Source organism: Phyllopteryx taeniolatus, chromosome 20 (genome assembly GCF_024500385.1).
Source record: "Phyllopteryx taeniolatus isolate TA_2022b chromosome 20, UOR_Ptae_1.2, whole genome shotgun sequence".
Taxonomy (NCBI): Eukaryota; Metazoa; Chordata; class Actinopteri; order Syngnathiformes; family Syngnathidae; genus Phyllopteryx; species Phyllopteryx taeniolatus.
Window position 1 is genome coordinate 5,050,495 of NC_084521.1, and position 16,638 is coordinate 5,067,132.

The following is a 16,638-nucleotide window of genomic DNA, read 5'->3' on the forward strand; positions in this document are numbered from 1 at the left end:
TTTTAGCAAACTCCATGCGGGCTTTCAAGTGTCTTGCACTGAGGAGAGGCTTCCGTCGGGCCACTCTGCCATAAATTCTTTTTGTAACCTTGGCCAGAGCTGTGCCTGGCCACAATTCTGTTTCTTGGCTCTTCAGGCAGTTCCTTTGACCTGCTGATTCTCATTTGCTCTGACATGTACTGTCAGCTGTAAGGTCTTATATAGACAGGGGTGCGGCTTTCCTAATCAAGTCCAATCAGTATAATCAAACACAGCTGGACTCCAATGAAGGTGTAGAACCATCTCAAGGATCCATCCATCCATCCATTTTCTGAGCCGCTTCTCCTCACTAGGGTCGCGGGCGTGCTGGAGCCTATCCCAGCTGTCATCGGGCAGGAGGTGGGGTACACCCTGAACTGGTTGCCAGCCGATCGCAGGGCACACAAACAAACAACCATTTGCTCTCACAGTTACACCTACGGGCAATTTAGAGTCTCCAATTTATCCATGTTTTTGGGATGTGGGAGGAAACCGGAGTGCTCGGAGAAAACCCACCCAGGCACGGGGAGAACATGCAATTGCGATTGAACATGCAATTGCGATTGAACCCGGGTCCACAGAACTGTGAGGCTGACGCTCTAACCAGTCGTCCACCGTGCCGCCCATCTCAAGGATGATCAGTAGAAATTGACAGTGTGATATTTCAGTTTTTCTTTTTTAATAAATCAGCAAAAATTTCAATAATTCCGTTTTTTTCTGTCTATATGGGGTGCCGTGTGTACTTTAATGAGGAAAAAAATTAACTTAAATGATTTTAACAAATGGCTGCAATATAACAAAGAGTGAAAAATTTAAGGGGTCTGAAAACTTTTCGTATCCACTGTATACTGTATTCTTTTATGTATACATTGTATTATTATGATTCTGAATTCTTTTTTTTGGGCCATATCACCTTTGAAAAAGAGACCTTAGTCTCAAGAGGTTTTTATTTTTCCGGTTAAATAAAGGTTTTGATTGATTTGTAATATCTGTAACTGTGTACCATAAAGGGCAGGTCTGGTGATTGGCGGTTGTGACGTCAGGTTGTGATAGCTAGTTGATAGAACAACGAGAATATGGACTAAACACTTGAATGGCACTTGCCGACAGTAACATTTATTATGTGGTTGCGGGGACCCCTTGGAGGGGCCCCTCAAAGCCTCCCAAGCCAACTTTTGGGCCACTGGCGCCCGCATGAAAGAACCATTCTGCCTCAACAAGTGACAGTAGCACTTGTCCGCTTCCTCAAACGTTCCACCAATCGCGTGAATCCCCGTCCGAAACACTCTCCGCCAATCAGACGAGAGCCTCTCCTCGTTCCTAACCAATCCCACGCGAGCCTCGGCTCCTTTCTGACCAATCGCTGGCGAGGCCGCCCGCGCAAGGGGGCTGGGCGCGAGAATCGGCGGGATGGACAAACATCACATCGCCGAATGGAGTGAGCCGGGGACGTCCGCGCTGCTAGCAACGAAAGCAAAACGATCGCGTTTATATAGTTTTTAGCGTTTTTTTGCGTCGTGGGCTTTCCTCCGAATACACGAGAGACGACGAGGACGAAGTTACGCTGCTCCTCGGAGGGATGTTGCTGCCGATACACTGGCTTTTAGCAAAGAGAAAGTAATAATGGCGACGCAAGATGGCTAGCCGAATAATGCTAACGAGAGCCGAAAGCGAACACCCGCGGACACTTCTATGGATGAACGTCCACATTTGTGGCATTTGAGCGAGGTGAGGCATAATAACACGCAGGAGAGGTCCACGCATCCCGGTCTCCGTCATGGACAAAGTGAGGTCGTCACGCAGGTGGGTGGGAGTCGTAACGTGAGGCTTGCGTCACTGTCTTACGTACGTCACTCAATTTACGTGCCCCCCCCCCCCCCCCCACAGCATGATACATACAAACACACTTATTTTTACTAGCTAATAACATGTATCGTAGCAGGGATTGTGTCGAATTTAATATTATTTGAAGCCACTATAACTTTATTAGTTGGAAAATTAATCCTACGCCTATATATAGAAACATAAACAAACAGTACAGTACTTAATAATGATTCAATTAAAATGTAGAGCACATAAAAGTTCAATAAAAATTAGGGATGGGTGAGTATCGACACCTGCCTTAGTTCAAGGTTTGGGGTACTCGTGAAGGCTGCCGATACCAGCCACCAATACTTAAGGCAAAGAAAAAAAAAAGTTCGACATATAGTCCTCCTTGCCAGTAGTTGGCCCTACACTACACAATAATCATGTGCGTCAGAAAGAAAAATATCTTTGTTCACAGTTATCTGTGATTGTGTTAATTGAAATTTTAAATATCAAAGGTATCAGTGTCGGTAAGTACTCAAGAGGTGAATACTCGTGCTGACATCGGTCTGAAGAAAAAGTGATGTCTAACATCCCTAATAAAAATGTTACCTCATTAAATGTTTGTAAACAAACAGTTCTAAAAGATTAAATGCAAATGTTTGTACTTCAAAGTTAAATACAACTGAACTGTCCTTAAGCTCTGCAACATAATATATATAACATATAACATTATGTACAGTTTGAACGTTTTATTTAGTGATTCTCACGGACCGCTAGAGTGAACCCGCGTACCACTAGTGGTACTTGTACATACTCAGAGAAAATACTGCATTTCTGTTTGATGTGGGCGTGCTGTGATTATGCAATAGCAGCATCCAGACACTTACACACACAATCATAACACAACACAACACCGTAGCGTTGCTTTTAACTGGAGAAAAAGTACACAGGAGACCCAAAAATATTTTAAGAAAATTGTTTTGAATAATAATAAATTAGACGTACTTACTCCCATGTCTCCTTTAGAGCAGGTTTACATCATGTTTCGTCTTATCATTGACATTTATTGCACATAAACAGATAGAAAACATGTATTTATTACAGCAAACATGGATCCAACAGCACTTTGACAGGAAAGTTTGTGCCAAAAACAGCATTTTACTCAATAAAATTGACTTGCAATCCTAAAGTCATATGATGTTGTTAATATCTGAGGCCTAACTGGACAGTTAGGAATTGACCACACCCCAACTTACCTCAAGGAGGTGAAAGAGCCCGTTGATCGCTCGGGATAACCCCCCGGAACACCCGCCCCCTTTTTTTTTCCTCCTGTTCCTGTTTATGGCATTTACAGAAGCAGCTCCTGCCAAAATCCAAGTGACTCACTCGAGTTTCCACAGTGATGAAGAGTTTTGGAGGGAAGGCTGTTTTCCCTCCCAAAATATTGGGCGAAAAATATTAAGATGAGAAATGCGCATCGTGAGCATTAGGCAAAAAAGGCACAAACCACAGATGGAAAAAAAATACTCGACAAGAAATAAAAAAATTTGGGATGGAAAAATACACAAATATTAGAAAAAAAAATACTTGGCAAAAATTCGAAATTATTTGGATCAGAAATCCAGAAATATTTGATGAAATGTACCAAAATGTTAGGCAAACAATGCAGATATTATATATGCAAGCAAACAACCACACGGATATTAGGGACATTAGATTTAAAAAATGTCAGTCTGCAAAAAAGCCAAAATATTGGATGGAAAAATAATTTGTTTTGATTAGAAATAAGAGAATATTGGACAACAAAATGTATTTTTTATTAAGATGGAAAAATATTACACAAAGAATACAGAAATATTAGATTGAAAAAGGCTAAAATATTAGATGAAGAATTCACAAATATTTGGAAAAGATAAAAACAAAGTCACTAGGCAAATATAATACCACAACAGAGAAAAATGGGACACAAATGTTAGAAAATAATGCAAAAAATAGAAAACTATTAAACAAAAAAATACTAAAATAGGCATCACAAAATACAAAAATATTCGGGGGGAAATGCTAAAATATTGGAAGGAAAAATACACAAATACCAAAAATTCTAGTTGAAAAATACAAGAATATTGGACAAAAATGATATTTAGGGGGAAAAAAAATAAAAAATAAATATTCGGCCCAATAATACAAAATAATATAAAAAATAAAAAAAACTATTTGACAAAAAAACCTGTTGGGGGGGAACAAACAAAAATATTCAATGACAAATAATTTACAAAAAATACATAGGTCCTCTTTATAGAAATGAATGTCACCTTTATCACGACCCATCATTCCTGCTCAAATGGAGTGTCTGTATGATTTGTGTGTACTTGTAGCCACGACAAGGACGAAGAGCCGCACTCCACAGATACCGACACGAAAGAGAGGAGCAAAGACAAGAAGGTTTTGTGCAAAGTGAAGTGGTCCCGTGATGAGGTAAGAGCCGTTCACTTCAGTCTCAAGTCTAACTGTTGTTTTACCGAACAAGAACTTTAACTGATTTGTTGTTGTTGTTGTTGTTGCTTCCCCAAGGACGAAAAGCTGAAAAAGCTGGTGGAGCAACATGGCACAGAAACTTGGAAATTAATAGCCAACTATTTTCCCGTAAGTGTGCAGTGTCACATCGCATTTGACGTAAAATGCTTGGAAAGTTTTAACAATGAGTATCCAGACTCTAAGGTACTAGTAGATGAGTAGCTTGCAGGTAGAAAGAGTAGTTCATACTGCAGGTGAGAAGATTGGAAAGTATGTACTGTAGGTAGGTAGAGACCAATGCAGTAACTGAGTCATAATCAGTTTATGTTTGTGCATTTGCTGCACTGTCAATTTGAAATAATGTCCTGTTTTTGAATAAGGGTATGAAAATGTATGCGATTAATTCTTTAATTAAAAAATAATCTGCAGATGAATCAATTATCGGTCGAATACTCGATTCTAAAAATATTTGGTAGCTGAAGCCCTAACATGTAGATAGATTGGAAAGTACGTAGGTACTAAATACGTAGGTAAGGTGGTAAGAAGAAAAGTAGGTAGCTCAGGTCGGTAGGAAAGTATGCGGGTCGGTTGGTAGTTAGGTATGTAAGAAACTAGGTAGATTGGTAAATTTATAGTAGATGAGGATAAGAACATATACGGTAGATGAATAGGTAGACAGGCAGGAAATTCGGCAGATATTTTTGGCAGGGAGTTACCGTCGCTTCTTTTCCTACCTACAGTATCTACTTCCCTTCCTTCCTACCTGTCTACCAGCCTTCCTAGGACACACTACCTAGCAATCTAACAAACTGTCTATTTTGCGTGATAGTTCCTCTTTCAAAGATGATAGGCATATTTGTTTACATATCCGTAATGTGGTGTCTCAATCACACATGTCAGGGGAGGACAGATGGCCAGTGTCAGCACCGCTGGCAGAAGGTGCTCAACCCTGAGCTGGTGAAAGGCCCGTGGACAAAGGAGGAGGATCAGAAGGTAAGAAGATCCGGGAGTGTCGTGTCTCCCACACACACACGCACACACACACACACACACTCACTCACATCGTTGGAGACAGAAGGCAGAAAGTGCGCCATATTTACTGCCCGCCAAAATAAAAACGTTTTTGGCTTCGGCCCATGGCGCCTGAACCAAACGCTCCACTACATCATTGCTAATATAAACACCTCACAAGTGGCTGCTTTTGAGCCCTTTTCCTGTCGGGAGGGGAGCACCAGCCCGCACTACAATGCCCTCCTTGAATGGATCTGGAGCTTCAAAATTAAAACTGCAGTTAACCCTCGCTTTTCATGAGAGTTAGCCCTATAGAAAATTTGGGTACTGGACACCACTCCTAAAATCTTTTTACAATTGCCCATACAAAGGCTTAAACCCCAAATATACCCCAAAGTATGGAGTATAACATAATCACATAACATAATTAAATAGAATGTGAATAACGAAATCGTTTTTGCAGCATTTTTTTTATTGCATCAATTCAGTGGACATTGTTCTGGTCCTTCTGGAGTGTGTGCCTTGGCAACCTCGGGGCAGTGTAATACGAACAGATGTGAAAGTGGAGCTGCGGTTATAGTAATCATTTTCGGAGAGCGTAAAGAATATATGCCGGTGAGTTATATTGTCGGCCTTCGTGTTTTCCTGCACCGTTTGTGTTCAAATCGCCATTGGGTAAACTGTTCTAACACCTTGACACCGATGGTATTCGTTAGCCCGTCGAGGGCTTTTTGCGTTGTTTATTTATTTATTTTTTAAACATTAACAGATTGACCTAATGCAAAGCTATGTGGTTGTTTTCACTACACGACGTTTAATTGTCTTTGTTTTATGATTAGTTTGACTGTAAGCTTCAACTGGGAGTGGAAATAAACGGCTTGAAGCCTCCTTTTTGAAGACTTGTTCTCTAGCTGCCAAACTGCTGCTTGTTGTGAAATGAGTTCAGTTGAGTTCACTGCCACCATACAGAGCTCGTCTCTCCTATTCTTGCTCGCAAGTCAAAGCTAAAAAAAAAAATGGCAGAGCAACGGATTGTATCGCAAATCAATGGGGGTTCACTGTGCTATATACATTATATTTTTATGAACAATGGAGCCTTTGTGCAGGTGATCGACCTGGTGCACAAGTACGGCCCCAAGCGCTGGTCGGTGATCGCCAAGCACCTGCAGGGCCGCATCGGAAAGCAGTGCCGCGAGCGCTGGCACAACCACCTCAACCCCGAGGTGAAGAAGTCGTCGTGGACGCAGGAGGAGGACCGGATCATCTACGAGGCCCACAAGCGACTGGGCAACCGCTGGGCCGAGATCTCCAAACTCCTTCCCGGACGGTAAACGCCCGCTGAATTGAAAAATCCAAACTTCCGAGGTGTCTAATGTCGATAGGAGGCTGTTTAAACACATTTTCAAGTGCACACACGGTATCTATGTAGGCTAAGGACATGCACACACTGGTAGCTTACACTACTGTTTGTTTTTCCAGGGCAGAAAAAAAAAAAAAATCATCTGACATTGAATAAACAGCAACATTTTTCACACAGAACATTAAAGTCAAAGACATAGGTTCCTACAGAAGCATTAAATTACTGAAACCGCATAAATTGGAATGTTTTCAAGTTTTGAAAGGTGCTTTAGGGAATGTGGAATGTTATTTTTTCTTCATCTCAAAGCATCAAACACATTTTAAAACGTAATATGAAATTAATAAATAATAATAATAATATATTTTCTATATTACCATAATGAACACGGTTTTGTGGTTTTATTTCACACATTGAAAGAGCAGAGGATGAATAGAGCAGGTTGCGAAAAATACTGAACTATAAAGCAAAGAAAGGCTGAAATATTGAATGGAATAATACACAAATATTGAAGGAAAAATACACAAATATCAGATAATACACAAATATTAAAGGGAAAGATATTAGGAAAAATATACACCGACTAATCATACAAAAATTAGGGAAATAAATGCACAAATAGACTAAATATACAAAAATATTAGGGCACAAATAGTACACAATAGTCAACCAAAAATAGAAAACTATTGCTACTATGCATCCATCCATCCATTTTCTGAGCCGCTTCTCCTCACTGGGGTTGCGGCGCGGGCGTGCTGGAGCCTATCCCAGCTATCATCGGGCAGGAGGCGGAGTACACCCTGAACTGGTTTCCAGCCAATCGCAGTATTTCTACTATAAAAATGTAAAAATATGACGTGTGAAATGAACGAATATTTGGAAAAAGGAAATAAATACTCAAATATGACACTAAAAATACAAAAGTGTTAGTACACAAATATTACCAGATAAGCACAATATTAGACAAACAATACAACCTATTAGACAAATATACTAGAAAACTACATAATTATATGAGCACTTATCGGCGACTCGCAATCATGACAAGTAATTTGTTTAAAGGTACAGAGAACGTGATGTACACTAATAGCCTTGTGTGATGGGCTGCATGCTACTTGGACAACAAGTCACTTATGAAAAGTGGGAAATGTGTACAAATAACCTTAAAACAGCACTAATGAGTGTTTTAGCTGCTTGTAATGTGTTTTTAACAGGACGGACAACTCCATCAAGAACCACTGGAACTCCACCATGAGGAGGAAAGTGGAGCACGAAGGCTACCTGCAGGACGTCAGCGCCAAGACGTGCACGTCCTCCCACGGTGGCGGCGGCGGCGGCGGCAAGAGGCGCCATCACTCGCCAGGTCCTCCTCCGACACCCGCCGAGGCGCAGCGCTGCGACCGGAGCCCCCTGGCCCCTGTGACGGCACCCAACCAGGTCAGCGTTCACTTCGGACTCCACGTGGATTGCACGCACTTGTCGCATTTGTTGATGGCTGCTTGTTTGCCTGTTTGTGTAGATGGCAGGCTATCATTTTGCTGCTCAAGGATCCCACCTGATGGACACTTCAGGTTTCATTCCGGTGAGTTTCACTATTTAGAACAGCTTCCAGGTGTCTTAAGAATATGTCTGTGAGATGGTTTTGTCAAAACACCCCTAGGATCAAGAATTACAGCGTAATTTTTTACCCTCTATGTCAAGACTCGCTCCTGTCTCATACATATGAGCCACTCCTCACCCTGCCACACTCTGTGCCGAGACTGGCTTTCGTTACCATGACGACTAGGAGGGTGGTTACTTGTTTAGCCCCGGGTTTGGGGTCAGTATTGTGTAAATTAGCCGCAATCCATCGAAATCAGGACGGCTCACTCACAGACACATTTTGTGAAACAGGCAGATAAAAAATGTACTTGACTTACCTAAAAGAGACATATTGTGTTTTTTTCCCCCCCACAATGTCAAACAGTTCCCGGTTGGTTGTCTTAATAACATGTTTTTGTCATGCTTCTGTCAAAATAGCCCAAGGATCAAGAATTCTAGCTCACCTTGGAAATATCAGCTCGTTTTTATAGACTGTTGGCCCAATGGCCAGTCTAGCATTCGTTACCATGGCGACCAGGGGATAACCCTGGTATTACGACTACAGCGACTTCTATTACAAGAGCACTGAGCAGAGCCCAGAGTGAAATAAAAGTGAGTGCTGATAAAGACAATACAATCATTTTCACTCGTGGAGGCAGCAGTTAATATACTACTACTGTGTGTATGTGGCCCTTGGACACATCACCAAACAAAAACAACCCACTGCCACCGCGTCGTCCACTTCACCGAGCAATCAAGTTTGTTCTCAGGGTAATCTGTGCATCCAGTCCAGTCCATCCAGACAACTTAATATTGGCTTAGTTGTTTTATTTCACACTTGATCGGTGGGAAAGCGTTCCGCATACCCACCTATTTGTATACAAGCTATTAAAAAGTCATTTTTCCATAATACGTTATGTCCCCGTGAATGTGTTCTGTATTCTTCAATTTCTGTACTTTCCTGTGTTGATTCTTGTGATCGCTAACGTTGTGGACTTCAAATCAAACCCTTGAACGTCCTGTTATTTTTCATCTAACAGGCGTATGCCTCCTCCTCTCCTGTGTCATTTTTTGTACTTGTAAATCTGTTTGTTCGTGTTGTCATCTCCTGTTCTTTTTAATTCCTTCCGTTTTTCCCCCGTCCCCGTTCGCCTCCTCCCTCCTGCCGCCCCCGTTTCAGCCGCCCTGCCCGGATGATCCCGACAGAGAGCAAAGAATTAAGGAGCTCGAGCTGCTGCTTATGTCAGCCGAGAGCGAAGTCCGGCGCAGAGGTCCATGTGTAAGCGCAGCACACTCCCCGGCTCAGTGGGTGTTAGCGATTAGCATAGTCTGCGTGCCTGCCTGCGTATGTGTGTGACATACATACGCTGCAAAAAAAGAGGTTCATTTCCTCAAATTTAGATTACTTTTTGCAGTGTATCTATGTTAAAACTAGAATGACACACGTGTTGTTGTTTTTTTGCTCTAGTGTTTCTCTTGTAGTAGCTAGCTTCTCATCTTTCTACTCATCCTGACTGGCTTGAAGCTGCCCATGGTAGTCAACCACCCCCCCAATCTCCATTATCTAGGACCCCTCGTAGTCCTCTCCGCCTCTATCTCACTCATTCTGCTGATCGCCGCCTCATTTCCCATGTCGCTCCTGTCTTCCCAGAACTTGGAACAATACTCGGCCTGGTCGGACGGCGTGCAGGATACGGCGAGCAGCAGCAGCCTGGAGGCGCAGGCCGACAGGAGGTCCTGGTCAGAGCCGGAGAACCCGCGAGGAGACCCCGGCCAGCTGCCCGCGTCCCCCAGCAGGTTCCTGGCTGTGGAGGCCAGCACGGTGTTGTCCACCCTGCAGACCATACGCGACTTCGCGGAGACCATGGATCTCATCGATTCGGTTAGGAAGAAATGACGTAACAAACCATTAAATGTTATTGGTTAAGATCATTTAGATTCATTTAGATGGCATCAATGATTTAGCAGTCGTGCAATTAATTTTGCCCCCCTTACATAAAGATCGACAAATGATTCTTAACTATCGATTACTTGACCAACTGATTATTTTGTCCATCCATGTTTGTAAAGGGTAAAAGCGTGAAAGTGGTGCTTCAAAAGGTGTTTGTTTACAGACTGCTGATATATTCCTTATATATAACTGATATATTACTTGTATATAATGTATTTAAAACTTGGCTTTCATGACACACAATGTTATTTGTTTATAGAAGAGAGTCCATACAAAATAATCCAAAACAAAAAAATATTAGAGTAAAAATACAAAAATATTAGACAAATGATACACAAATGTTAGAAACGAAGACCAAATACTAGGAAAATTACATGACTACGTACAAAAAAAGAAATAGACAAATAATATTTGATACAAATGCAAAAATATTTGGCAAAATGTTAAATAAAAAATGCAGTTGTCATATTACACAAAATACTGGGAAAAATACAAACATATTTGACAAAATATCTAAAACTGTTCAATGAAAAATACAATTTTAACATTACACAAAATGATACACAATATTCAATGAAAAATACGCAAATATTACTATCTGTCTTAACTTACTGTCAACAATTAGATGTTTTTAAGTGGAACAGCAGCTGCCGTGTTAGTCAGAAGACTTTTCTATTGCATTCCGTCTTCTCTGTACACTGTCTCCTCTTCCTGCCGAAAAGAGCTTGAAAATTGTTCCTGGAGAAGCATAAGAGCCCTAAATGTGTTGAATGTATTAAAGATGGACTGTAGATGTGTTTTGCCCTGCAGGACCCGGCGGCATGGAGCGACGTGGCCAGTTTCGACCTCTCTGAGACGGCGGCGGCGCCCCGGCACGACCAGGCCGTCTTTGCCTCGCTCCTTCAGGAGAGGACGGCTGACGCTTCGGCCGGCTTCTCAGTGCACGCGGCCTGCCCGACCACCTCCACCGCCAAGGCGTCCGCGACCAGGAGGAGGAGGAGAGAGCGAGGCGAGCCGTCACCTCTGTGCGACAGGACCTACGGCTCCTTTTTGGAAAACATTTCCAATTCGCCAAAGAGGACGCACAGCAAGTCGCTGCCGTTCACGCCGTCGCGGGTAAACCGCATCAGTCCGTTTCGGCCATTAAGTTGAACTATCGTAATGAAGTGTCTTGTCTTGTCGCAGTTCTGTAACGTATCAGCGGCGGAGCATCTGAACTTGGAGAACCCGGCGCTCACCTCCACGCCTGTGTGCGGCCAAAAGTGCCTCCTCAGCACGCCGCTTCACAAAGAATCTACCCCCAAGCACCAGAAAGAGAACGATGGGTAAGTGACATGCAAGTCAAAAGTGCCCTAAAGTATGCTAATTTCCATTAGCCCATCAAGGAGATTCGGATAACATTAGGCTAGCGGACTTTCAGTCAACGAAATTATGTAGTTTGATCGAACATTGTGGTGCTTAACTGTACAACGTTTAATTCTCTTTGTTTTAGGTGTCAGGTTTATACAGTAAACTTCAACGGGCAGTTGTAACGTATTGTGGATCAGGCTTTTTTCGCCCGTAGCTGCTTCAGGTGATGTCCCTCCGCGCTTGCCTTACTGTTGTTGTGTCGAGCTCCAGAGGCTGAATAAAGTCTACTGCCGCGCGCTCATTCAGCTTTCGGTCTTTCTACATTCAAATACTGTACACAGGAGCGACGAATAAACAGCTTTTATGCCGAACTGTACCGGTACCCAAAAAAAACAAACCAAAAAAAAAGTCTTATTGTTTGATTTTTGATAGCGATATATTGCGGTACTGTTCTTGTAGTGGTATACCATGCAACTCTAACATATATTAATGAATTGTTTTAGTTCGAGGACACCCAAGTTTCGTAAAACGATCATGATTCCAACACCGAGGACGCCGACGCCCTTCAAGAACGCTTTGGCGGCGCAGGAGAAAATGCACGGCCCGCTAAAGATGGAGGTAAGAGTCACTGATATAGCGATAATATAAGGCAGCAGGCCATCTGAACTCTTTTTGCTAACCAAAACAGCAGTTTTCAGGTGAATTAGTGTGGTCTGGAGTCTTGCCGTGTGATGTAAACAGGTTCCCTGCACGTCAAAATATTCCTCAAAATAAATTAATAAAAAGCAAGTTAATTAAGAAATACTGAGTAAATAGGAACTAATTGAAGGTGATCCAGATATTTCTATTTATTTATTTATTTTTCAGCCACAGCCATTGGCTTTTCTGGAAGAGGACATTCGCGAGGTTCTGAAGCAGGAGACTGGGGCCGACATCTTTAACAGAGCGACTGTTTTGCAGCCTGACTACAGAGCGTGGAAACAAAACGTACACACCAGCACTCTAAGGACACACACACACTACACTGGCAGAACGCGGTCCTTTGATCCTTATGTGTGCGTTTGTATTGCAGATGGAAGGTCCAGCGAGAAAAGTGCGCAAGTCCCTGGTGCTGGACCCCTGGGGGAAAGACTGCCTTAGTGTGCAGCTGTTCCAGGATCAGCTCAATAATGCACAAGTGAGTCAAAGTGATAACGATGCTCAGTATTATAACGCGAATGATCACGGTTATCAGTATTATCAGGATATATTGCTCCAATAAATACATCTGGGATGGCACAAGACAAAACATTCGGTACACTTATTTGAACTATTTCTAAATAAATGCTAAAGTAATCAAAAAATATAAACAATTTAGAAAATAAGAAAATCAAAAGATTAAACATCTTAAAAATACAAAAATCTAGAAAAAATACAAAAAAAATCAATAATTGACAAATAAATCCAAAAAAGAAACGTCAGAAAAAGTATTTAGAAAAAAATAGCCAACTTCGAAGACAAAGTTATTGGGAGAAAAACAACTAAAATAGTAGACACCAAATTGTTATTGTTGGATGTACTGCAGGTTCTGGATGACAGTCTCCTGTCCAGCTCCTCTCTCAGCTCCCCGACCTCCGAGCAGCAGCAGCAGCATGGGGAGGCGGCGGAGCAGGAATGTGTTCATCCTTTGACGGAGCGGCGGGAGACTCCTTCGGTATCATCGCAGCACTCTCGCCGCTTCGTCGAGAAGACGACCCACAGAGCCGCCAAACAGGTGATTGACACTCAACTATATTGTGGAATAATCCATTTTTACCCGATTACTTGATTGGATCATCGGTAGAAGAATTGATTCCAAAAATATTTAACAGCTTCAGCCCTAGCTCCATTGGTACGCAAAGCAGCGGCACCAACCGAAGTACATAAACACTCCCTCAGATTAATTAACGATTAATGATCGGTTCCGCAGGTGAGCGAGTGGGAAGCGGTGGTCTACGGTAAGACGGAGGACCAGCTGAGCGTGACGGAGCAGGCCCGCCAGTACCTGATCGCGTACCCGTCGCCTGGCGGCCCCTCCCCTAGGGCCCTTGTACTATAGGCACACCCTCACGAAGATCAACACGCACTCTACTACCCCAATTGAATCCTCTTCTCCAAATCCCATAAGAGACAATCCAGTGTCTTTCCCATTCGGGTTTCTCTTTAGTTTTTTCAGAAACGACTTCTGTGTTTTTGGTCTGCACTATTCTGTCATGAAGGAATCCGACGCGATGAATTTGACGAGGAGGGCATGAACGCCTTTTAACAGAGGGCCCCCAAAATTGCCTCATCAGAGACGTAACAGTAGATAAGGCAGAACCGCAGTGAAAGCGGCGTATCAAGTAGTTGACGGACGCTTTCGACACAATAGGGTGGCAGAAGTGGGTGTCACAGCTCTGATGCTGCCTCCCAAGGTGGGTGCCAGATTTTTTGCCTCTTTCGAACTGAGATCTTGTAAAACTGACTGGATGTAGGCGGGATATTGCCGAAACCTTCGCACAAGCACAGCGTCCCGCATTGAGATGATTCAGTGACATCATTATCCAGTGTGACGTGTCATTGAAACACTTGTCACACATTTGCTTTCAACACAACAGTGGTGGGAGAAGAGGGTCTCAAACTTTTACAGCTCTGATACAGCCTTCGTCCACCCGTTCTGTCTGTGCCGTTTCTATGGAAGAGCAACACAGAAGCCAGATGGGAAAATAATTTTTTTTTGTGTGTGTGTATTGGGGCGGGTGCGGGGGGTTAATGGGGTCTTGTTATGGTTTGAGGATAAACTGGATAGCACTTGTGATTGTTTTTAATTTTTGAACAAAACGTCCCCTGGTCTACAGCCGAGTTGAATGTATTTCAATGTAACAGGAAGGGTACCTTAATGTTGAGTTTGTTGTATTTATTATTATCATTATGGCTTAGATATTAATATAAAACAAGACAACCATGGAGTGAGTAGATGAACTAAAATAAAAAAAAAGTTGGCATATGGACAGCGTTTGCTCTGAGCAGGCTGTAGCTATTATTTATTTACTAATTTATTTATGTCACATTTTTAAAGAGCAACTATGGAAATTTTATCATCACAATCGGCCTAAATATCCTATATAGTATATAGGCTCATTCCGACCAGTCAACATCCGGCCATTCATCATTTAGTCATGTTTCTTTATCTTTTTAGAAGTTCATAACCATATTTCTGACCTCTAATCATAGACAAATTGCACTTTTTGTATTAACGTCGACATGATTTTGTTTTGTTCATGAAGGTGTAGCTTTTTGTGTATTAGTATGACTCCTCTTTCCAAATCATGAAACAAATTGAACATCATGCCGTTCGATTGAAACGCTAAAACGCTATGAGTATTTCCCCCCCCCCCCCCCCCCCCCCCCCCCCACATCCTGAGCATATTAAAGAAGAGCGATGGCATTCATACCGAGACTGGTACTCATAAAATTGTCCCGATACTAAACACCAATACCACATGACATACTTTCCGGGTAGGAGCAATGTCAGACTGCAAGTTCCGCTCTGCAAAATGGATGGTATTATCGAGTATCAGTACTCTGTATTGGCGAGTACTCAAATGTAAATACTCGTACTTGGTGTTTAAAAAAAAAAAAAAAAGTAGTATCAGTGCATCCCTGTAAAGAACCATTTTGAGGGCCATACTAAAGGATGGTTGCCCCATCCCGGATTTAAAGTAACACTACCAGGGTCTTTTTGTTTTCTAATCTGGATTATCCCGCATTACAAGTAAGAATAAGAAGGGAATCTTGTCAGGGAGGTCAAGTGGAAAGATTAAGAGTTTTTATGTGTATATATGATGTTTTGCTGTGATTTTGAGGAATGGAGTGCGTATATAATGATACAAATGCAATAGAAGCAAAGCAATACTACTGTAATCGTGTGTAACGCTGGCTGTCCTTTGTAACAGTATTTTGTAGCTGCCCATTTCTACCTGCTCTGCATTTGGGACAAATAAATGCAATTTGTTGCCCGGTAGTTTGGGTTTTATTGTTTGTATAAATGCATCTATATCAGCCACCTAAAAAAAAAGTGTGTGTGGAGGGGTCAAAGGCATCATGCAAATTTAAACTGAAGTTTCAAAGATAAAGTGTGTTTTGGGTACCATTTTTTTAAAATCAAATTGTTCACAAAAAGAAAATGTAAATGTATATTTTAAGTAATAAAAGATATTAAACTCCACTTAAATGTAAATTAAAACTGATTACTAAATAGTAATTGAATTGTTATAAATAGATCAGTAATGCCTTTTAAATTAATGATTTTTTAATAATATATTTTAAAAGGCCAAATTAAAAAGATGCTGATTAAATTTACATAAGAAATAATGAATTACATTTTAAATATTTTTTTATTATATTGTTTATAAAGTATCTAAAACATTTAGAAGAAAAAAACACATTTAATTACAAATAAGACAAAAATATAAAATGTTTTGATAAAACATTTTATAATAAGGATACAAACTAATAATGATTTAATTAAAACATGAATATGTTTTCATCAAGTTGTTGGTAAAAATATTCAGAACATTTTAAATATGGAAGAAATTACTACATTAGATTGAAAAGAATAAAACATTGAAATAATTATTCAAAAACACATTTATCAGATTGTTCATAAAACCTAAAAATATATTTTAATATTAATAGAAAACACTTAAAATGAGAATAAAAACTGCAAATAATGATTTTAATTTAAAATGAAAAAATCTGTTTAATCAAACTGTTCATTATATATATATATAGATATATATATAATAACAAAAACATTTTGTACTGCAATAAAAATGTTCATAAATTTAAAAAATAAGCATTTAATTTAAATTAAAAAAATGTTTTACCAAATTTTCATTATATGTTTTTAAAGATTTTTAAAAAATCAGTTTTTAACTACCTTTCAGCTCACTCATTTGAGTTGATTCCAACTGTTTGAAAAAAATAAAATAAAATGCCCCAATCTGCTACTCGCTCGGTTTGTCACATGACCTCAGGTGGTTGTGAC

The 16,638-nt window shown here is 41.0% G+C and overlaps 1 protein-coding gene across 3 annotated transcripts; it reads left to right on the forward strand.

Annotated features, from left to right (window-relative positions):
* Nucleotides 1-1,419: 1,419 nt before the first annotated feature.
* On the forward strand, nucleotides 1,420-15,612 carry mybl1 (v-myb avian myeloblastosis viral oncogene homolog-like 1). 3 transcript variants are annotated; one of them, XM_061758866.1, is made up of 16 exons: nucleotides 1,420-1,821; nucleotides 4,203-4,302; nucleotides 4,399-4,470; nucleotides 5,242-5,334; nucleotides 6,459-6,679; nucleotides 7,924-8,146; nucleotides 8,229-8,291; nucleotides 9,471-9,569; nucleotides 9,942-10,172; nucleotides 11,034-11,357; nucleotides 11,427-11,566; nucleotides 12,095-12,209; nucleotides 12,459-12,578; nucleotides 12,664-12,768; nucleotides 13,156-13,344; nucleotides 13,540-15,612. In XM_061758866.1, exons 1-16 carry the CDS (start codon nucleotides 1,796-1,798, stop codon nucleotides 13,666-13,668), a joined length of 2,250 nt encoding a protein of 749 aa, XP_061614850.1. In that variant the 5' UTR covers nucleotides 1,420-1,795; the 3' UTR covers nucleotides 13,669-15,612. The 3 variants fall into 3 exon arrangements, with proteins under 3 accessions (XP_061614850.1, XP_061614851.1, XP_061614852.1); XM_061758867.1 differs by having other exon boundaries at nucleotides 11,052-11,357; XM_061758868.1 differs by lacking the exon at nucleotides 9,471-9,569.
* The last annotated feature ends 1,026 nt before the right edge of the window (nucleotides 15,613-16,638 follow it).